Source organism: Calliphora vicina, chromosome 3, assembly GCF_958450345.1.
Source record: "Calliphora vicina chromosome 3, idCalVici1.1, whole genome shotgun sequence".
Taxonomy (NCBI): domain Eukaryota; kingdom Metazoa; phylum Arthropoda; class Insecta; order Diptera; family Calliphoridae; genus Calliphora; species Calliphora vicina.
Genome location: NC_088782.1, coordinates 73,717,992 through 73,742,095, shown reverse-complemented (window position 1 = coordinate 73,742,095; position 24,104 = coordinate 73,717,992). Strand labels below are relative to the sequence as shown.

General features: G+C 30.0%; 1 protein-coding gene across 6 annotated transcripts in view; it reads right to left on the bottom strand.

Moving 5' to 3' along the window:
- Positions 1 to 8,878: 8,878 nt before the first annotated feature.
- The window catches only part of Shab (Shaker cognate b), a 325,565-nt gene continuing 310,339 nt past the window's right edge, over positions 8,879 to 24,104 (bottom strand). For 4 of the 6 annotated variants that reach the window (XM_065502983.1, XM_065502988.1, XM_065502987.1 and 1 more), the window contains 4 exons: positions 16,173 to 17,445; positions 12,177 to 12,370; positions 11,826 to 12,099; positions 8,879 to 9,156 (listed from right to left, as the gene is read on the bottom strand). In XM_065502983.1, the coding sequence (XP_065359055.1) occupies positions 8,966 to 9,156; positions 11,826 to 12,099; positions 12,177 to 12,370; positions 16,173 to 17,445 (1,932 nt within the window). In that variant the 3' untranslated portion in view covers positions 8,879 to 8,965. The remainder of the gene's footprint in view (positions 9,157 to 11,825; positions 12,100 to 12,176; positions 12,371 to 16,172; positions 17,446 to 24,104) is intronic. The other 2 variants (XM_065502985.1, XM_065502986.1) reach the window with 2 other exon arrangements.

Here is a 24,104-nt window from a genome sequence, read left to right as displayed (position 1 = left end):
GAATACCATGTCCTCCTTCCGCTGGCTCAATGTTTTCAATGTAGTTTTAACTAGAGTTTCCAAAAAACACAAGAATTTCAAAATTTCGGTTTTAAAAAAATTTAAATCGATTTCGGTCAGTTTTGATAATTTATTAAATATTAAGTGTTATAGAAACAAAATCCGTTGATAATATAGGAAAAGCTAACAAATTTAAAATTCAAACTTGACGGGTGTTCAAGAGGATAAGGAAAAAAGTACATTTTCTTTTAATGGTACTTTTTTAATATATTAAACTAGCTGAACCCGGTCCGAGTTGCTGGCCTTTAGAAAACATCTGTTTTATATTACATCTCGATCTCGATTTTAATATACAATGTCGGAAAAAGTCGGTAATCCAACCTTCAATGTTAATACATGTGCTGGTTCCAATGAATTAAGTAGGACAATTGACGACTTGTTCTTCGTTCATTAATGTGTCAATCGATTTGTATTTTATTGTTTCGCCAGACACTTTCAATTGTATTTGGTCATCGAGCTTGTTAACATCATAATTTGTTGATTAAAAGTAGATTTCATATGGAAGTTTCTTATTCATCCACCTAATATACAAGAGTAAACTAAATTGTTTATCACAGACCGAAAATCAAAAATCTGACTATACACTGTTACCCAAAAGGCTTTTCTGAAGATTCCCTGAAAATTTTATCAAAATCGGTCCAGCCATTTTTGAGTCCATACGGAACATACATACATACATTCATTTTTATGAAATATATGGCATTAGCGGTATAATGTAAAAATCGGTCCAGCTGTTTTTTTTTTATATATAGATGGCATTAGCTGTATAATGTAAAAATTTAATTTTGCCACAACCCTCCGCCCACAGACCGAAAATCAAAAATCTGATTTAGAGTGTTACCCGCTAGGCTATTCTGAAGATTCTCTGAAAATTTCATTAAAATCGGTCCAACGGTTTTTGAGTTCATTCGAAACATACATCCATTTTTATATATATAGATGAAAAATGTTTGTATGAGAAAATTCGAAAATCTTCTTTACGAAATCACCGAATGGACCTAATGTAGTATTTTAGGCGTCCAAAACCATATTCAGAAAATTTACTTTCCAATGATACCATTTTGGAGCTAATCGGTTGGATGGTCTCAGAGTCTATAACGGACATAGGTAGAAACATTTTTTGTATTTTATATATATAGATTAGTTAGCTTATATACATTAAAGTTGGCTAATATGCTTCTCAGTAAAGTAATAATTAAGAATAGGGGGCTCAATTGTATTTTTTCGTTCTTCAAAATGATACTTTTTGAATGAGTTAGAATTCGCAAAAGGTAACTTTAGTGGTACATTTCTTTTGCATTTTCAATAATAATGGACCCAGAAAAATGAAATTAGGCATTCATGATGCTGAGTGGGAATACAAAATGTGGGTCTTTATGGTACTTTTTTATACTAATAATACGTTTTGAATAAGCTATAATCCACATTACAATGAACCAATAAACATGAATCTAGAGACATGCTATCCTGAATTATTATTTATTCGCAAAGGGAGACTTAATTGGGGTGGCGAAGCGCACCGGGTCAACCAGTACTCCACACTTTTATTGGATATTTGAAAATAAATAAGTCTTTGTTAAAAACACTTTGTATTACATATTATTTGAGCCATATTCGCCATATATTTAATTATAAAAATATTTCCCGAATCCGAAGTTATCGCAAAAGGTTATTTGAAAACTTTTATGGCTACAAAATGAAAGAACATTGATTGGAACAAATTTGTATGAAAACTATTCGAATAAATTTTAAAAACTGAGAGTTTTTCATACAACTCATAAGTAGAACAAAAGTGCTATAATCCATTTATTCAAAATGTGAATTAAGTTAAAAAAATATTAAAATTGAAGGTGTACTAAAGATTTTAATTTGTTCAACATTTTTTTTATTGATAAATTAATTATTATAATTTAGAAAGAAAAACAGAAATAAGATTAAAGAAAGCTTTGATATAAGTCCTTTATTCTATTTCTGTAAAAACTGGTGAGTTAAATAGATGATATTTACAAGCGACACTTACATCGACACAAAAGAGTGCTGATGAGGGGGTGGTGGCTAACCCCGAAAATGCATTCCATTCTGCCGTGTGTCTAAATATAACTTTTTCAGTATTCTTTAGAATTATGAAAATTGAATAGAATGAATTGTATTTCTAAGGAAATCAATTTAATGAACTGGAGCCTAAATAATAATTACTAATATTAATAATTTCGAAAGTTAAATTTAATATTTTGAACTCCATTTAAGCACATTTTAAAGAATTTTTAAATACTAGTGTAAACGTTTGATCAGATATGTTGTTTATGATGTTATTTCACAAAACTAAAAAATTTGTATTATCATTTTTGGATGTAATTAAGATGTCGTTTGTAGCGTATGACTTCCATTATTTTTGCTGGGTAACATTCTAATTTGTTTCTTGTATAAAATATGTGTTTTTAAATTAAACAATTTTTGCCATTTTCTTAGCCACTTTTTTTTAGCAATTTTCAAAATTAGGAAACCAATAAACTAAAATAAGGAAAAAGCATCATTAAAATATGATTATTTTGGAATCGTTGTAAGATTAATATTTGCTCAAATATATATAATTTTCGTTAGACCGTCCCAATGGTAATTAATTTAAGCTATTTTTTTTTAGTAATATTTGGATGTCATCGCAATTTCCATTGAACTTATTAAATATGTATTTATTATATTATTTTACATTATAATTCACAGTTTCTATTGCTTCTATAGGGGGATTGATTAACTGGAAATTCCACTAGAGGAACCAATCTAGTTTCTAAATAATTTCTAACATTTACTCTACTTACTCTTTTGCCTAATTAGTCCAATTATATGCAGTAAATTTAGAACTTGTACAATATTTAAATTTATCAGAACGAATTTACAACTTTTCTATTGGACGGTTTTCGGTGGTGATTGATGTTAAAAGGCGGCGACAACACTCTAAAAAAAGTCTTATTATTATGTTTAATGTTGTGTTTTTCTTCCGTTGTAAATATGTGTATCTGGTTTTAGCTTTCTCTATTATTTATTAGGGAATGTCTGAATTTGGGCAGATATTGATCAATAAAATATAGTATGTATGTAAGTATTTTGAAAACTAATTCTGCGCATCTTTTTTTTTAAAAAAAACACAATTTAAATTAAATCGTTGTCAATAAATTTCAATAAATCATTCAAAAACTTAAAAACTATTTTTCCAAATGGTTTTAGCTCTTTATAAAAATCGATATTTTTGTAAAAATTATATTCCATTCAAAACATTAGTGTTTTTTTTTTCCTCAATTATAAAACACACAGCATTCATTCTATACATATCAAATCAGTTCATTTCATTTCAACTACATATATAAACTTAAAAATAATTGTACATTTTGACAAAATAATTAAAAACAATTTATGTAGTTATAAAATTTACAATAGAATACTTACACAAATATAAAAATAACTAATAACTAGATTTCTTAATTTTACATAAGTTTGTTGTGTATAAATAACTATAAATTTATTCATATTTATTCGTACATAAATAAGTACATGAAAAGAAGTTCATTTAAAGAGAAAAGAAAAACTCCATTTTTCATAAATAAGTATCATTCATCACTAACATCTAAGCAAATATAATTTTGAATTAAAAACAACCTGTAATATTTTGTTTTTATTTTTATTTATGTTTTTTTTTTTTTTGTAAAAATGTTTGGTTTAATTTTCTTTTTTTGGTTTTACTTTTGTTTAAATAAAATAGAATCAAATTGCAACAGAATTTATAGCAAATTACTAAGTACTACTACACACTTATTGCGAACAATTTCATTTTAAGAACAATTACAATTAATCAATCAACAAACCAATCAGCCTTCTGTTTAGCCATTCATTCAATCACTCATCATCCATGCAGCCATCAATCCAATTAATCAATCAATCAACGAACTAATCAACTGTCTTAATTACTAACTTATGTAATACAATAATACACTGACAAAAACAAATTGGAAACGTGATAAAATTCAACAAACAACATGTACAGCAATTAAATACTTAAATTAACATAGTAAAAATCTACGTGAGTAAAAAGATACATATCACTTTTCACAGGCATATTTCTTAAATTTACAGTCCAATATTCATTATAGTGAAAAATAATATCCAACTTTGTGTGTGGATTATTAAAAAAAATATTCATTAAAAATTTAGAGTTTTTGTTATGAAGCAAATAGTAGTTATTACTTTCACTTGGTTCTAGAATTAACAGTAAATATAAAAAAAAATTGTACACTGAAAGAGTTATGAATTCAAATAATGTACAAATTAAATCGATTTTGTTTGATTTTGTTTGATTTTGTTTGTTTGATTCAAATTTTCAGCCTCAACTATTCCAATTCGAAATAAAATTTGTATAGCTAAAATCCCTGAACCATTCTGTAAAATTGATTAAAATTTAATTTTTTATTTTAAGTTTGTTTGTGTTAAGCTTTTTCTTAAAATGCGGAAATTTCAAAAAAATATTCATTAATCAGAGAGCAATATTATACCCAATTTCTTAAATATATAGGGACTAGGGTTCCTATACGGGAAATTTTTTATAACAAAAGTCGGAAAATTTTCTTCTGGAATTTTATGTCAACTTTCAGGATTTTACTTTTTTTACAACTCTGTTGATTGTTTTCGTACGAAAAAAATCAACGATGTTTCATAGAAAATAATTTTTTCAACTGTTGTTGCATTTATTTAAATGTATTAACGACCTTTTCCGTCTAAAAATTTAACTAATTTATTTTAAAAATCTCCAGCTTGGAAGTATTTTTTAAAGAAAAACAATTCTGCGCAATGTTCTCTGTGCCCAAAAATTCTAAGTTATAAAGGTGGGAGCACAAGTGGATTGACAAGACATTTGGAAAAAGTCCACAAAGTCCAAATACAACCTGATACCCCGACATCTTCTCAAAACGCTAATACAGATGGAAGCGTTTCCAAATTTCTGCAACCAACTCAATCAATTGCAGAGATAGTGGCTCGAGAATCACTACAACAAAGAGGCTTTAATTTACCAAAAAATGTTACATCAGTAAAGCATTTAATTATGTCTTTCTTGGATACAGTAAAACAAAAAATGATAATTGACCTGGGATTAGTGTACATAACCGGAAAATGTGGTGCCACAGAACTAAGAAATATGGTAGAGCAACAATTAGAAGAATTTAACATCTGTTTTGAAAAACACATTGTATGTACAATTTCTGATGGGCCAAATGTTATGAAGTCATTTGTGAAAAATAGCCCGATTTTGGGTATTTTTTGTTTAAACCATGGAATACACCTGGCAGTTATGGATGTACTTTACCAAAAAAGAGAAAATGTAGAAATATTTGATGAATCAGATTTTTCTGACGAGGAAGAAATAGACTGTGTTTCTGATTATAATTTGGTTTCCAACTATTATGATGTTTTAGACAGATCAAGAAAAATAATAAAATTATTTAAGAAGAGCCCTTTAAAAACAGCTTCACTGCAACAATACGCTAAAAAAGAACTTGGAACAGGACGTAAATTATGCTGCGATATGAGAACACGCTGGAACTCATTGGTTGTAATGATGGAAAGTTTTTTAAAATTAAAGAATGCTATTGAATAGAGTCTAGTAGACTTCGACTTGGCTCAGATGTGGAACGAAGATGATGTTCCAATATTAAAAATGTTGGTTGATGTCCTACATCCAATACAAATAGCTGTAGAGGCACTTAGTTGCAGAGATTTTAATTTAGTCATTGCCGAAATTATCCTTTCTAAACTATTTGAAGAGCTCCAAAGTAAAAAAAAAACACATTGTCAGTTAAAATCTTCGCATCCTTAAACCTTAAACTAGGTGGCAGCGTAACGCCAGCTGACCATTTTTTGCTATACTCATGTTCTGCTTTGTGAAATGTCATAAACTTGTTTACAGACATTTTAAAAAGATTATTTCATTTATAAAAGTGCGTTTTTGTGAATTTTTTTGACTGTTTACAAGGTTTTACACAAACAAAAATTACTATTGTTCTTGTATTGTTGTAATTGTTGTAGTTACGGTGCCACCTTGTTAATACATCTTGGAAGAATCACTTATGGGCAATGAATCGTCAGCTGGCGAAGAAAATGTATTGGTTTCATTTGAAGATGAGCTGAAAAAGGCTATTTCTAATTCGAAAATCGGAATTAATAAAAAAGAAATCCAGTTAATGTTTTAAAAAAAGACCTGAAAGTATTTGAAGTCACTGGTAATAGATCTGCCAATTTGGAAAAATTATATAAGTCCCTAATAACTATAAAACCGACATCTGTTGAAAGTGAGCGGGTCTTTTCTGTAGCTGGAAATATAGCTACAAAAATAAGAAATAGAATGTCTGATGATCTATTAAATGCATTAATAGTATTAAAATTTATTTTTTTTACAAAAAAAAATAATATTTTTTCATTAAACAATGTACAAATGTTTTACTACTGAACGATCTCATTATTTACTTTTATTTACATTATATGTTATTTTATATCAATGAATTGTTATTTTTCTTAAATAAATATAAAATTTAATTTTTTGTTTTAATAAATAATAAATTCCCGGGAATGAACTAATTTATTTTCCTTTTCCCGGGAATGGAAAAAGTCCGGGAATTGCGACTTGTGATTTGCGCACAATATTTACATGGACAGCCAGTTAGACGGATGGACGGACATCATTTAATCGACTCAGAAACTAATTATGAGTCTATCGGTATACTTTAACCCGCCAATGGTGACTTATATGTCTGTGAGACTGGGTGTGTTAAAAAATCTAATAATGAAATGAAGTGAACTATTAGTGCGTGACACAATTGTCGGGTTAAGGGGGTTGATGGATTAAAATACCTTCCCCACTATGGTGTAGGGTTTTGAAAATAGTACAAATTAAAAGGATGAAAATTTATCAAAAATTCATCATATATTTTAAATCAAAATACATAATACCTTTTTCCTGAATAACAAAAACCCATGACAGCTTTAAAAGATATGAATACTAGGGTTGATATTTGAATAAAAACTATTTGAATAATCGAGAAATCGATTAACCCTCCGTTGGTCGCAACAAATCTAGTTGATACAGGCAAACATTTTTTTATTGTAAATTTTTTAAATACTCTAAATTTTAAGCTATTTTTTGATAAAAATATGTTTTTACTGCAATTTTATTTTTACTAATCTTTTAAATACTTTGAATTTAATATTGTTTTCGAAATAAAAAGTGAAGAGATTATTTTCAAGCGCGCCTTTTTTATTGATATCAATTTGATACATTGCGACTAGTCTCGATTGAAAATGATTGCGACTATCGGAGGGTTAAATTTGGAATAAATAATTATTCGATCAATAATTGTCAAATAAAATAATTGTTGAAATAAAATTTGAAAGAGAAAAATTTATTAAATCGCAATTTTTACATTTATTTTTCAATAGATTTTGAATTAAATCCTAAGAACACAACATTATCAAAATTAACTAAAGTATGAAAAATTTGTTGCTATTAAATATCAGAGCACTAGTAATTAATATCTGAAATATCTGTTATACTCGTAGCACTGAGTAATAATTGGAAAAATTCATTTGAAAATTGTTCATAAAAAAATTGGACATAATTGGACATTTCATTACAATTGACATGGACTGTAAATTTTTATAGAAAATTAATTATTTTTTAAATATTAATTAATTAAGAAAATATGTTTGTTTGCTTTGTTTTTATTATTAATTTTTTTTTTGTAGTTTTTGGGATTTTTTAATATTTGTATTAATTTAACATGATTTAGACCTGAATGAAGCAATATATAGTATTTCTTAATTATTTTATATTCTTAGATTAAGTTAGCTTTTTTGTTTTGTTTTTTTTTTTAATAAATTTGCTTTTAATTATAATAATGGTATTTTGTTGTTGTTGATTTTGTAAATATATATTTATATTTTTTATAGGGATTTGTTGTTTAGATTTTTGTTGTTTCTTTGAGTGTATAAAGAATCGATGCTTTTATAATTATTTAAGTAGTTGTTTGTTGTATAAAGTGTTTAATATTAATTTTAATAATATTACTTTTAATTTATTTCATTTGTTGTATTTTGTTGACTAAATATAAAATACTTTTTTATTTATTTGTTTTTTTGTTTTTTGTTTTTGTTGGTTTAAATAGGCTTTTGTGGTGATAAATTGTGTTCGTTTGTTAGTTTTGTTTTTGGTTTGTTTTGAATTCCGTCTTAGATTTGGTTTTGTTTTCTTGTAGTTTGAAGTGTAAATACTAGTATAATAAATACATGTACATGCTCGTACTGTAGATATAATTTCATTTAATTTTATTTTATTTTGTATCTTTAATTACATACATGTATAAAAAACAGTGAAGCTGTACAATTTTGAAGTTTTTTTAGGTTTTTTGGGGGTTATTTTCATTAAAGATTGTTTGGTTTGAAGCTTAACTAAATTTGTTTAAATTTTAATTTTTACAAGTTTGGGTTTAATTGTTTTGCAAGTGGGATTTTGTTTAACATTTTTTTTTATTTTTTTTACAATAAATATTGTATTTTTTATTTGTTTTGTTCATTTAATATCATTTTAAAAATAAATTATTTAATCAGACTAAAATACTGTTCATTGCTTTTTCATATTCACATTCTGTTCGAGGATATTTTTCTTTATTTTTGTTGTTGTTGTATCTTTCGGTGATCACCAGTTGAGAATGTCCAATACCATTGGCATTAGTGATGGTAGTACGAATGTATTTATTAAGTTATGTTTGGGTGTGTTGTGTATTTGATGGATGAGATTGTGTCTGAAATACATTCTATACCAAATGATTTAATACATTTATTCATTTTTAGCTTTGTCTTTCTTTAATTGCTACGCTTTCGAACCACTATTATCACCTTGTTCCTCTGTACATTCATTGGAATTATCACGTTGTAATAGTGATCGATTTTCATCACTTGATCCGCCAGCATCTCCGCTGCCATCGTTTCCACTGTCAGCTGCTTCACTGCGTAAATTAACATTCGATGTAAATGTTGTTTCAGAATCTGTGAATGGTACAACTAAATATTAACAGAAACATTTTAAAATTTTACTACTCAATGTACTTTGGTGCTGTTAAACAATTTATTAATATTTAGCATGATGTATTATAATATTTAATGTGCAATAGGTTAGCGAAATAATAAAAATGTGAGAAAGTTGTTATCGGTTAAGTTTGATAGTATCCTGAACCAATTGAAAAATTCTTAAAATTTTTGTCATATTTAAAGGTCTTAAAGGGTAACACAAATGTCGTATGTAATTTCTAAAGCCTATCAGAATAAAATATCCAAATCAAGTCAAACTTTTGTGAAATGATGTTGTTTTTAATTTTATATAAAGTGTAATTTCCAACCACTCATCATGAAATAAATATAACAGCAATAAACGTTCATTCGTTGACACGATTCTCATATTTAAGGATATATATTTCAACACACTCGTTTTATAAACACTTGTTTTATGGATTTTATGAAAATGTCACCTAAAACACATTTTTTAAATTTTCACGAATAGTGGTGACTATAACATTTATTTGTCTCTGGCAGGTATCGAACCCGCAACCCTTGGATTGATAGTCCAATACACTATCGTCTAGTTTATCGGGTCACTCTTAAAGGCCGAACTATAATATGCATAAGCTAGCTTAAGGTAATGTCATAACCGAACGAAAAGTCTGTCAAATGCTTAAGGAAATCCGAAGAAACTTTTAGATGACCATAATGTACTTACGTGCATTCAAAACAATTTAGCTCCATTTGCACATTTATGTGCAACATGCAATTAAAAAAATACGTATTTCTTATTATTTTATCAAAATAAATTAATTTTCTTCATCCTTTTCATTTATTTCTCTATTTTCTTTGTATAAAATAAACAAACAGCTGATTCCGTACGGAATGTGCGACCAGCTTCGCACTTTGCTTAAGCAAATAAAATTTGACGAAACTTGACGAAACTCTCTTAAGTACATTATAGTTTGTCACATACATTTTATATGTATTCGCACAGTTGCTTAAGCTGATGATGCCATGATGCCTGACGCACACATAGACTTCCTATGCGGGAAATTAGTAACTTTTACTATGAGCTCGCTTAAACGAGATGGGAATGTGAACCCCGACTAAACCAAGACACACGCTCACGATTTAGTAATGTAGTGGCGGTTATAACCGGACACTGCACATTTGGCAATCATGCAAGGAGACTTGCCCTGCCCTATACCGACTTCTGTTGTCAAAATGCAGAAGAGAATGATACCATTTTTCATCTTCTTTGTTATTGTTCCGCATTAGGAGATTTACGCACAAGGTTTCTGGGGCATAGTTCCCTAAATAGTCTTTCGGACATAAAGTTATAGTGCATCAAAGCCTATATCAGGAATAGCAAGTGGCTAATCAAGCCAGACACAAGAATCTCCACGGAGACACCTAATATCCGTCAATTGGCTGGTGCATAAAATTCACTTCTCTTCTTTTGGCCACCTTCCTCTTCACTTCTTCTACTTCTTTATTCCATCTATTTTTATTTCTATCTGTATCTCTTTAGCTACAGGTCAAAAAGTGATCTGCTCTCTTTCCTGCTTCCACAATGCGGCGGTCTGTTAACCTAACCTAAAACCTATGCATATTAGAGCTTATTAGTTATCTGCATAATAACTACTGTTTCGGAGAAATCATCCAAACCTTGATATCGCACACCTGGAGGTTTCCCCGAGACAGAACTTCAATGCTTCAAAGCTGTCGCTGGATTCCGTATGAATGTAATACCCGTTTTCAACCTACTTATAGTAAACCTGCGAAAAACACAAGCACAACTTAGGTCATGATGTAACAACAAACGTAATTAATTCTGGTAATTCATAGACCTCGTCGTCACCAACTTATGCCTACAATGTGGGTATGGTTCTCATGATACTCCACATATTTAACTACGTCCAGTTGATTTATGGATACGTCCTGTTGAAGTAGCTTAAATCCTTGCAAAATTGTTCTCTAAGGATACGATAATAGTTATTCGAGTGATACTGCTTTGATAAACGATCTAAATAACCGATCCCAATTTCCACTGTCTTCTTCAAGAGATGATTTGATTCTAAGAAGGCCGAGTTAAACTCTTTTCTCAGTTTTCTTTGCATTTAGGGAAATTCTTGTTTTTAAAACCTTGAACATTTCTCATGACTAGTTACGTGTAATCGCCTATAGAGTTATATATTTAGATTTTTCTAAAATATTAAGGTGCTGTTTTAAACTATTAACATTAATGTATGTTTGTCAATTTTTATGGAAATTACCATTGTGCAAAGGGAGAGATAAAGATAGACTTATAAAAGTAGTTAAGTGCAGTTTGGAGGTGCATTTTTGTAAAGTGCTTTGATAATTATGAGCATTTTTGAATTGAGAATAGAAAATATGTAATATTACTACCAAAGATTAGAGGAATCCATAACAAAACAAAAACTTAATGCATGTATTTTGGTTGGGTCGAATAATTTAGTGACATGCGTTTCTTTGAAAAGTATTTTTAGTTTTATAGATGATCTCGATTAAAATGCAGCATCGAATATGACTGATGATGAATCATTGACATTAACGAAAGACAAATAAATATTTTTTCAATTAAACGAACAATTATTTTGAGTTGAGTTTGAGATGCATTTAAATGCATTGGAGAGTATCGGCCTACTTACCTAAACTACTGTCTCTATTCGTTGAATCGTAACGGTTACTCTCACTAGACATATGAGACGCTGCGGCGGATCGAGCCAATACTGGTTTGACCTGACGTAGGGCTTGTTCTTCCGGATAGCGTGGTGTTTGAAATTTGGTCGGTTTCGATTGTAGAGTAGCCGGTCCTGAGCGTTGTTGCATTAGGGTACGATGCCTAAGGGGTGGTGGGGATATTGACTTAGCTAAAACAGAATGAGGTAATTTATTCGGTGAGTAATCACTGCCAGATTCGCCCTGTTTGGAAAAAGAAATGTTTGAATATAATCGCATTTAAAACAAAACAAAAAAAAGTAAAAGTAAGAGATACTTGCCATGACAGTGCCATTGTCTGAGACGCCAGAACCAGACATATTGTCCGCTAGCAGACGTTCGCTTTCAGGATCTGCCAGAACACGCGACACATCCGATTTATTTTTCAATATCGACTTGGAACGTCGATGATGTTCCAAATTGGGCGATGCATCTATTGAGTCTATCGATGAGGAATGTTTACTTTCAAATTTGGCTAAATCAATCATACAAGCAAGCAAACAACACCAACGTATGTATATACATATGATTTTTTTTATATAGGAATATACAACAAACAAATATGTATAAAAAAGTAAATACAAAACATATTTATTTATCATTAAATATACATTAACAGCATCAACTACGAATATACATAATTAATTACAAGTTCAACGTAACCAATTCAAAATAAACCAATTATTAACAATTCCAAGAAATTAGCTTTATTTTGATTATAAAAACATTTTTAATCAAATTCACGAAATATTCCGACATAAATATCTCCGGGATATTTTTCTCGTATAGAAACCCTGCTTTTCAGAGTTATATATATTAAGAATGGTAACCTATTGTAACAAAGAACTATGGCAGTGTTGGACCTAGTGATTGGACGTAGTGCCACGGAAATGATCTACTATTTGTTTACACTTTCTAGCGGGTTATTATGTAAATCGATTCGAAAGAAAATATTTTCGAATTGCCATGTATAAAGCATACAAATTTTAATGATTTTCCATAACTACACAATAAACGCACATTTTATTAATGATACATATCGCAAAATGTAATAAAAAGGGATGTGCTAAGCTGTACTCCGATAGGGATAAAATTTGACGTGGGTGTAGCAAATGAGAATTTATGTTTAAGTTATTAAAATGGGTTCTACGTATGCACATAGGTCTGGCGACCCACTTTTTTTGGCCAAAACTAAAATATTCACTTATATACATAAATTCATACAAATGATACAATTAATAACAAAAAACATACATTTTATTAAGTTTTTAATAATTTAACTTTTTTCTATTTTTTTCACTTCCACTCTGCCAAACTCTGAGTAAATCACAATTTTTGAAGTAAAAGTATCCTGAAACAAAAATTGATTTCTTAAAAATAAGCAAAAACTAGCAGAAAGTTATGGATGATTCCTAAGCACAAAATATCACTGTAATTTTGTGCGTTTTTGGTTGGTTGAAATCGGTTGAAATTATATAAGTTATATACTATTTTTTTTTATAAAAAGTTAAAATCACTGATTTTTAGGTTATGAAAGTTTTTTATGTAATTTCTTATTACCATAATTTTTATTGAATATTTCACTATTAAAAATTTAACTACTTTCCATCGTCATTAATATCCATAACTAACTGACTTAAAAAGTTTATTTATTTTCGTGTAATATGTGACTCAAAGAAAACAAAAAATTACACCACGTGTTTCAGTTTACCACTGCACTTAAAACATTGAACATTCTCCCTTCATAGAATAACGGTTAATTGAAGTTTGTAAAAACAAAATATTTTTTTTGTTTATCTGAAGTGTTTGCTACTACATCCTAACAACAAATATAGGAAAAAGAGTTTTGAGTTTTGGCCAAAAAATGTGGTTCGCCAGACCTATGTGGTATGGTACAGGGGCGGTGCTATGGGGGCTCAAATAGGATACCTTCGAAATGTAAAAGCTTTAAACATGTGCCATATTGTTTCCTATCCGATTTTATATTTATCTCTTATAATTGCAGAGTTATAGGTAATTAAAAATTTAAATTTTAAAATTTTGCCATACCTTGGTCCGCTTTTTTAAAAATATAGGTCGTACTTTTGGACCTAATGGACTCGATTTTATTTGTTGATTAGACAACTAAATTACGAATAACATACAAAAGATTTCAGAGAAATTTTCAAAGCAATATGGATCCAAAAATAAACGATTTTCAATTTAAATATTCCAAAAATAGTTGATTTTTGTTGTTGGTCGAAAAGGTGACTTCACTCCTTTTTTATTAAAAATAAACGTTCGTTAAGTACAACATACAACAATTTTATGTTTTTATTTAAGGTATCTTTACGCAAAATATTTTAGTTTAAAAAACATGTCCTAGTTTTGGAAAATGTCGCCCCTACGACCTTCGGAATTTGACATATTTTTTATCAAAATTTTAATATTGGGCCAAATGTTCTAAAATCCCAAAGCTGGAATTAGAAAACAAAAAGCTACTTTGGAAAACTTGATATATTCTCTAATTGTCCCCGTAGTATTTTCCCAACCCCTAACGAAATGTGGACCCTATGTGCAAAATTATGAAAAATACCATTATTGGGAATTTCGCTCAATTTTTTGGGAATTGCGGGATTCCCTTTGACCTTTTGACCAGTTTTTTTACATTTCATTATTTAGAATGACAAATTTAAAAAACTTTGAAAATGTCATTGAGTTTTGTTAATAAATAAAGATTTTATGACATATTACATATTTATTGAGTTTCTAAAACTAAAATTTGTATCAAAATTTGAATAGGATTGCAAATATTATGAACAATTTCATCCACATATATTCCGAACTATTTTTTTGTTTAGATAAGTTAATTTTTGGTCTTACAAAAAAAATTTCAAGTCAATATCTCAGTTAGATTCAAATATATGCCACTTTAAAACTCCATCCTTCAAAAATATTGCACTTTTTCAGTAGCATATTTTTAAATCTGATTGAGATATTGACTTGAATTTTTTTTGTAAGACCAAAAATTAACATATGAAATTTTGAAATGCCTATAACTCGGAAATTATAAGAGATAAATATCACACGCAAAAATCTTTGATTAATTCGTACAAACTGGTTTTATACAAATTGTTTTGATATAATTCTTATACAGTTTATTTTTATTTTTGCTTAAGTACACTGATATCCCATGTAACATAGCATGAAGTCAATAGTCACTTTAGTGTCTCTTAGTAACCTATAGTGAGGTCACTTTAAACGTTTATTTTGTACTGCACTTTAGAAAGCAATCCATTGGAGAGTTTTCGGACGAAGGTTTGTTTACAAGCAATCGGTTAATGGACTGTTTATGAGATGTCATTTTAGCTGACTATTTTAGGTCAATTAAAATAACTAGTTATGTAGCTGATCAAGTAACCAGTTTGTTAGCTAGTAGCTAACTGACGCTATGCAACCAGTATTTGGACCGGATATCAAACAGTTTCATTGTAATCAAAAAGGGTCTGACCCCCTGCTTAGGACATGCATATGTTAAAATAACTAGTCACGTAGCTATTGAAGTAACTAGTTCCTGGGTATTTAAAGCCCACTCTATAAAAGACAATATTATAAACGCCGAACTCCTCTTGTATTGATATTCAGGTTTAAAAGAAATTGGATCTGTAATTTGGAAGTTATGTACATATTTATTACAATTTAATTGTTCCTCTGTGTCATACTTTATAATGAAGGTTATGTGAATGTATGAATTTTTATATTATGTGAAGGGTATATAAGCAAAGACTGCAATAAATTAATGGTCAAAAACTACCGATGGAACAATATTAATTTAAAGATGAATATTATTGAATTAATATGACGCGTTCTTATTTTTAAGTTTCAGCTTTTCCCTGAGTGTATAATATAATAAATATGAGAATCTTTAGAATCTAAAGTTTATATATACAGGTTATTGTCATTTATTACAGATATCTCTATATCTCGTATATATGGTTTAAGATATTTTTACCATTATACATCTATATTCATATTTTTATGATAGTGAAAAATGTGATGTTATTTTATCTCTGAAATTTAGCAAGAACGGTACTATTTACAAGGAATTTATATAAAACTGTTTACGTACAATGAACAAAAATTTACAGTTGAAAATAAACTTTAATTAAAAAATTCATGTCTAAACTTTACTTAACTTTAAAGTAAAACAAAAGAAATGTACACAACTACATATTTAAACTAAAACCAGTAAGAATAACGAAATACAAGATTTTTGGATATTTTTAAGCATTTGTTACCTTTGGGTCCAACATTTTGTATACCAAACAGGTGCTGATTTATTAATTTAGTGGCAGTGGCTAAACTTTTACCGGGCATAAACGATGAACGTTTCTTTTTGCCAGTACTACTCGCTGGACTGCTTTCGCTTCCCAAGTTTTCGTGTGAAAGCTTCGAGTCTTCGAAACGAGCTCGTGGTTTCGCGGCGGACTGACCAATTGCACTAACGGAATGTGGCGGCAATGCGACGGTGAAGCTTTGCTGGAATCGTGTTTTACGATGTTTTGGCACTGGATTCTCGTTAAGACTTATATGGCTGCCACGATCGTGGGCGTCGAATGCACTTTGATAAACATCATCCATGGGACTTAGACCGCCGGCTGCCAAATTTCGCAAAGCCGTATCGCCCGAGGCACTCTTCTTAACGTGAGCTCGTATTTGGCCAGAGGAGGGGGTGGGCGGTAGACCGACCATATAGCCGGTTGTTGTATTGCCGGCCGAATCTTTTTCCAGCGGATTTATGTACAAATTGTCCATGTCTATGTCTAAGGCACACACCTCGTCGTTAAAGTCGGACGTTAGATCGCCTTGCGACAAAAATGGGTGGGTTTGACAACTGGCATACGTATCCGAACTGTCTACGCTCGCCAGATCGGCATTGTTGTTATTAAAATTCAAATTATTCAAATTATTGTTGCTGTAATTGTTCCCCAGTGTTGGTAGTACACCTTGTTGGCTTGTGCTCATTGACAGCGGATGGCAAGTTCCCAGAGATGTTGTATTGAAGTTGTTATTGTAGTTGTGATTAAAGTTGTTGACAGTGGAACTGATACTGCTGCTGGTTATGTATGGTGGATATCTCAGAGGCGTATCTAATGGCAGCGCTATTGTTGTCGATGTTGTGGTACCGTAAGACGATGAGGTCGAGGATGATTGTGATATTGGCGCAGCGCCAGTGGCAGTGTATGGCATTGGAGCTCGAATGATACCTCCGCTGCCGGCAGAATATAACAATTCAGACTGTGTTGTACCCGTCGTGGCTGACAGTATTCCAGCCAAGAGATGTTGTTGCTGCTGCTGCTGCTGTTGCATTTGGCTGGACACTTGAAGTGCAGACGGTATAGCTGTGGAGCTTGTAAGCGGTCCTGCCGCCGCTGTTGTCAATAGGCCATATGGAAGGGTTTGTTGTAGATCACGATTTGCAGCTTGTCGCATTTCGTAACAAATCGGTTTATGGAAGTCCGATGTGGGAAGTGAGATAACACCTTCGGCATCCGTGAATTCCTTGAAGTCCTATAACGAAGAACAAAGAAAAAAATTAATTTTTTTTTCAAAAAATAATCCAACTATAGCTTAATTTTAATGATGCATTATATTCAGCACATTTACATAGAATAAAGCCAACAATATTTAGAATTTTATTTAGTTACAATATTATTCGATTTTAGTAATATTACTTAGAAGTTAATGATCTTTAATACATAAGTATAGCTTACATGTCAATACATTTATAAATATCTAGCACAAAGAGAAGGCGAAATATTTGAATTTGAACATTCTTTTCGAACATTTCATTATCTGAGCTTAGCATAATGTGGTATTTAAGGTTTGTTTTTTATTAAAAAATGAATTAAATTATTTTAGTGTTATCACAAAATCCATCTATAAGTATACTATCGGAATAGTATTTAACAATTGTGAGGCATCCAACCATGACTTAGAAAACTGGAATGTTATTTTCCAACATGTTTTTACTCAATTCTTTGTAATTTTATTTTGGCTATACAACCTGTAAATTATATAGGTCTGTACTAAATAAAGCGCCTGTCTAAATAATGTAAATGTTACATGTTTGAACAAAAAATAAAAAGCCTTTAGCAAAAACTTATTGAGGATATATTTTTTCATATATTTTTTTCAATATTTTAGACAAAATTTTATAGAAATTTCTTAAGAATTTTGGTATTCCAACAAATTAAAAACAAATAAATAAAACTAATTTTCAATTTCGTTGTATAAAGAGCTTCAATCGTATTTCTACAACGAATCGCATATCGTTTATTAAGCGTAGGAGGCATTCGAATTTTGTTTTTAATCAGAATCTTACAAGCTCCAGACTCTTTAATATTAACACTACACAATAGGGTATACGGAAAATAAATATTAATATATGGGGGATTTCATGTCAAGTGAAACAACTTTTAAAATCGATGATGGGATGACATTTGCACCAAGGTTAATTCAGATACAACAAGATCGATCAAGAACAGTCTGAGTTTTGATTTGTTTGACAAAAAAGGGCCCATTTTGAACCAAAAAAGTTTTTAATTTCTGAAAAAAATGTCAAATTTTTTTTATATTTTTTTCGAAAGATTGAAGAAATAGCTACAGTGGTTCAAAGCCAAACTCGTAAATCTAACTTTTTATTTTTTAATATTAAAACGCAGCTTATTTAAAAATGGTACATGAAAACAATGTATGGAGGGTTTATTGGGTAAATTGTCCTCCATCGGATGGGTATTTAAATAAAGGAATTATGTTAGAAGGTAAGAAATTATGGGCGGTTTAATTAAATATCTTATTAAAAATCATAAAAGCCAAACTCGTACAGTGAACCTTATTTGAGATAATAATATCTTTGATTTTTGCCTTTGGATGTAAAGTGAGCCAAAATTAAAAACCATCAAATATTTTCATTATATTATAAAGTTTTATCCAAAAAATATCCAAATGGAAGACATAAGGGACAAACAACCGAAGAAATCCGAAATCTTGCTGTAAAGCTTCCGGGGGATGGAAAATCTCTTCTAGAAATTCCCAAAATTCTGGGAAGGAGTGATTCTACTATCCAATACATTCTAAAACAATACAGGACTTCAAAACAAATAAAAAATAAAACCAAAAATGCACACAATAAAATATTCAGTGAAGCTGAAGAGCGAAATATTGACACATCGTGTAAAAAGGAGCTCTTTGCATGCTCTTCCAAACTTACGTCCATTGCGGGAAAGAAAGCTTGCGTCCAAACCTTCCGGAATATACTCCATAGGCGAATTTGAATTGTAGAATGGCTAGAAAATGCCTTTGCTTAGCAAGAGAAATAAAAATGACTGCTTAAACTTAGCCCAACTACATAAATCAAAGAATTTTTCTTTTTGGAAGGATGTGCTGTTCACAGGCGAGAGAACACTTAACATATTTGGCTATAATGGAATACCATATTCATGGCGAAAGGCTAATGAGGAGCTCTTACCAAAACATGTTTAATCTACTGTAAAGCATGGTGGTGGATCAATGATGGTTTAAGGGTCTTTCTTGGCAGCTGCTCCAGGTTCTCTTCATTACATCGAAGGCATGATGTACCAAAAAATGTATTTAGAAATTGAAATTGCCATTATCAAAGCCAAAACTGACTTTATCAAACACTTACTATTTCTACCTGGATAACGACCCTCAGAATAAAGCTTGCAATGCCAGTTCGTGGTTATTGTACAATTGTCCTCATGTAATGGAGACACCTGCCCAGAGCCCTGACATCAACCCCATCGAGAATCTTTGGAGATACCTCGGTAATAAAGTAAGACAACACCAAATTTCCTCTAAATAGGAGTTGAGAAGAGTTCTTACTGAGGAATAGGAAAATATTGATCCCACCGTTTGCCGCAAACTAGTGGAAAGTATGCCTAAGAGACCATACATGCCTATTTAAGCAAAAGAATACCATACAAAGTAATGATTTTTATGGTATTTTTACCTTGTTAAATGTACGAGTTTGGCTTTTAGCGGATTTTTTTTGTTAATTCTTATTTACAGTGTTATTTAAATGGTTTTACTTTTATTTTACATATGAATTGAATTATGAATAAAAATTCCCCGGGAGTTTTTTCCCTTTTCTCATTTTTCCTATTCAAATTCAATGGGAAAAAACTCCTAGGGAACAAACTCCCGCGGAATTTTTTATTCATAATTGGGCTGTTTATCTAACTTTAAGAGGTAAGCTGAAATTAAGAGATATATAAAAAATTTCCTAGTGTACGAGTTTGGCTTTGAGCCACTGTATGTAAACTATTTATGACACATTTTGCTAAAGACAATATGTAATAAGTTGCATGGATGAGAAAAAACACATGTTTGGCCAAAATGTAAAATTTTGACCCCCTCTAACTCAGAGAGTTCTGACCGATTTAGTTGAAAAATTGTGTCTGAATTACTATCCAATAGGTCTAACCTTGGTGCAAATATCCCGATCGGAAGACATAGATTTTAAAAGACATGTAATTCCCCATATACTACAGTTCAGTTTTAATTGAAACTTATAACGTGATTGGAGGCGGAGTTGAATTTTGTTGTCTTTCACGGAATAACTTTTAAGTACACGATGTGAGGCAAATTTGGCCACCTCACATATAAAATATATTTCCGACCTTGTAACTTCAATGAATTTTACTATAATATTTTTTATTGTACTGCTTTTCCTTGCCTCTTTTGTGCCAGCAAAGAATTGAGCTTCTTTTCCAAGCACTTAAAAACATTTTTTCATGTAATTTGATCAATTGTAGAGAATAAAAACAAAACCTATAATTAAAACAGAAAAAATACACACGAACCTATTTTCAAGTGGGAACTATAGTTCGAATTTTCAACTTTATTCGATTTTTGAATTGTCGACTTTTATAAAATTTTGAATAGTTGGATATAGCAACTATAGTTGCTTATTTATGATAAGTCAACATTTTTCTACTTGTTATCCCATTTTGATGTAAAAAATAGATTGATGTCAGATTTATATATGAGAAAAATGTCCACTGATTTTAACTTTTTTCAATTGGTCGACTTTTCTTCTTTTTTGGAATAACGATATCTATTGTTAGACATTTTTGTTCATGTGTTGCACATTTGAGCATAACCAGTGCTTAAAAATAATACCTCTGCCTGAAATTTCAACTCATCTATTCATTTTCCAAGTTTACATAAATCCGATTAGCAGTTAAGAAGTTCCATATTTATGCACTGGTGGTTTTCTTAGATTCCCAAATATCCTCAAGAATATTAAAAAATGGCAAGTCATAATGACGATATACGTTGTAAAATACTACAATAAAAGTATCGCAGGATCCATTTTTAAGTAAAGCCGGAATCTAAACTCTAGTATACGATTTAAAATTTATCATATTTATGGTTCATTAACATTGTATTTCTATGACATGATATCTATCAAAATATTTACATAGGCTTAGGATTAATTAATTATACTAAATACAATTTATAAAAATGTTTCTTTATTTGTAAGTTTATGTATGAGGAAATATCAATAATTTTGAGTGCATCTTAAAGGTGAGATATCGTTATAAATTTAAATTTTTCAAATTGTAGTAAAAAGTAAAACATGCGACATAAAACAATTAATTTAAAATCTTAATAATCAATATGTATTTACACAAGTTTTCTACATCTATGCATTTGTATGAATAATGAAATATTTAATTAAATTTAGTAGATTTATATTTTAAACAACTTACCTTTGATTTATTAAATATGTTTTTTAAGTAATAAACACAGATTTTCTGCATTTTCTTGTCCATTTTTGATTATGGATGGATGCATAAATGCAAACTACACATAAATAAACTAAAATTTAACTCATTCTTCTACAAATTAAAATAACTATAATACTTTTTTTTTAATAAATTTTTAATAACCTAACAAAGATTATTCAAGTCTGCCTATAGGTTTAAATTAAAAATGTGATAAAGATTTAAATTGAATGTTAGTAAGCATAGTGTAGTAGCGTGAAAATATTATTCGGCTAGTCCAGATATCGATTTCATAGTAGCTATTTAGGGTAGAGATTTTTTGTTTTACGAATTCTGGATTCTGGTTTTACGAATTTTCGCAACCACATTATTTTACAGTAACCATTGATTGATTAACAACAAATTTATAACTATTTATAAAAAATAATTGTTTTTTTTTTAAATAACTGCAGTATCAAAAGTTTACCTCACTTTGGGCCTTGAAACTCCGTCGCCTGACTGTTTAATGTCCTAATTCTTAAAGTCAAACTCAACTCCATCATGGGAAATTTAATTAAAATTCTAGAAGTTACAGATTTATTTCAATATTTTATTCGTTCCCCCACTGTGAGAGTTTTGGCGATCAATGCTAACCAATTTATTTTGGATCAAATGAACATTTGCTTTCCTTTGATATGGATGTGGTTATTTATCGAAAAGGTGACTAGATTGACTACCAAAATCACGCTAGACGTATTCTAGGAGTTGCTGCCTGATAGATTAATGAATTGGTTCTCTAGTATTATCTTAAGTAGTTCACTATTAGATTCGAAGATGACGAAATGAATGTTTAAGAAGGAAATTAAGGAATACTAAGATATTTGTTATATTAGATAGCCAGAGCCTTCTTAGAGCCTTATCTGGTGTTGTTGATATGGACTGCTGGACAACTTTCAAAGAACTCGGTGCACACAATGAAATCACATTGTGACCTGGCCATGAAGGTCATTCTGAATTTGAATGCGCTGATTGTCTTGCCAACAGGGGCGCCCGATGCTCGTTTATAGGTCCTCAACCATTCTTTAGCATCCCACGTGTATACACTTTGGAGCGTATTCGTTTCTGGGTTGAATCGGAATTTGCGTATCCCAGTCATTACTTTCGCTCGGAAAGGGTGACTTGACAATACTTACTGGATTATTCACCGGACACTGTGGATTAAGGTATCACCAATCTATTTTAGATAATGTTGAAAATGAACAGTGTAGGTTTTGTGAACTTCATGCCGAAATATCTCAACATATTCTATGCGACTGCCCAATGCTGGCAACGTGCAGAACTAAATGGCTCGCAAGGGCTCTTATAGAGGAAGTAACTGATCTCTCACCAAATAGAATAATTGACTTCATACTTAGCCTAAATCTATTAGGTTGAAAAATCTTAGGCTGCAAAAAAATCCAGTGCGTAAAGCCTCACTAACACAGGTTAACAAAATCGAAAAAATTTTAGAGGCTTTTTAAACCACTACACAATTTTGATGTATTGTGGTTCCAGTAGTACAAATATGGTACAATTTTTAAATTGTATGGAGAAGTTTTTTTTTAAATTTTTTAGAATTTTCTCCACATAATTTCTGATAACTCAAAAAGTGTTAGTCCGACATTATTAAAATAAACTTATAAAAGTTTAAATTTACATAGCCTTTAATCCGCTTATATATTGGGTTTCGGAGTTAAAATAACAAATTGAAACAAAAAATATATTTTTTACGAGAAAATACCAAATTTTTGTGTTTTAAAAAACTCATGAAAAATCGAAAACTGCCGAAATTGTTCAGGTTTATTGCTTTATCACAAATCCACATATAATAGCAACAAAATAATATACCGATCATAAAAATCTATTGATTATTTTCGAATTTATTCAAAATTAAGTGAATTCGCTCATTTTCACAAAATTTAACTTTTTTGTTTGATATACATAAATTTGTTTGTTTGATATGTATAAATTTTCACATATATATTGCATTTAAATCGGCTAAGTAGTTTCCGAGTTATAATAACAAACTGAAGCAAAAAATATATTTTTTATATGAAAATAGAAAATTTTTTTGTTTTAAAAAAATGATGAAAAATCGATAACGGCAGAACTGGTTCAGGTTTTTTACTTCATTACAATAGGAACAAAATGAGATATCGGCCATAAAAATCGATGCATTATTTTCGAATTTATTCACAATTAAGTGAATTCAATCGTTTTCAGAAAATTGCATGTGCTTACAAGCGTGTACTAATAAATTAAATTTTACATGTAGAATGTGTTGATTTTTTTTAAAACAAAAAAAAAATTAGCTATTTTCACTTAAAAAATATTTTTTTTGCTTCATATACATTGTTAGCATATTTAGTATAGTCCTTAACTCTCCCACAATAATTCTTA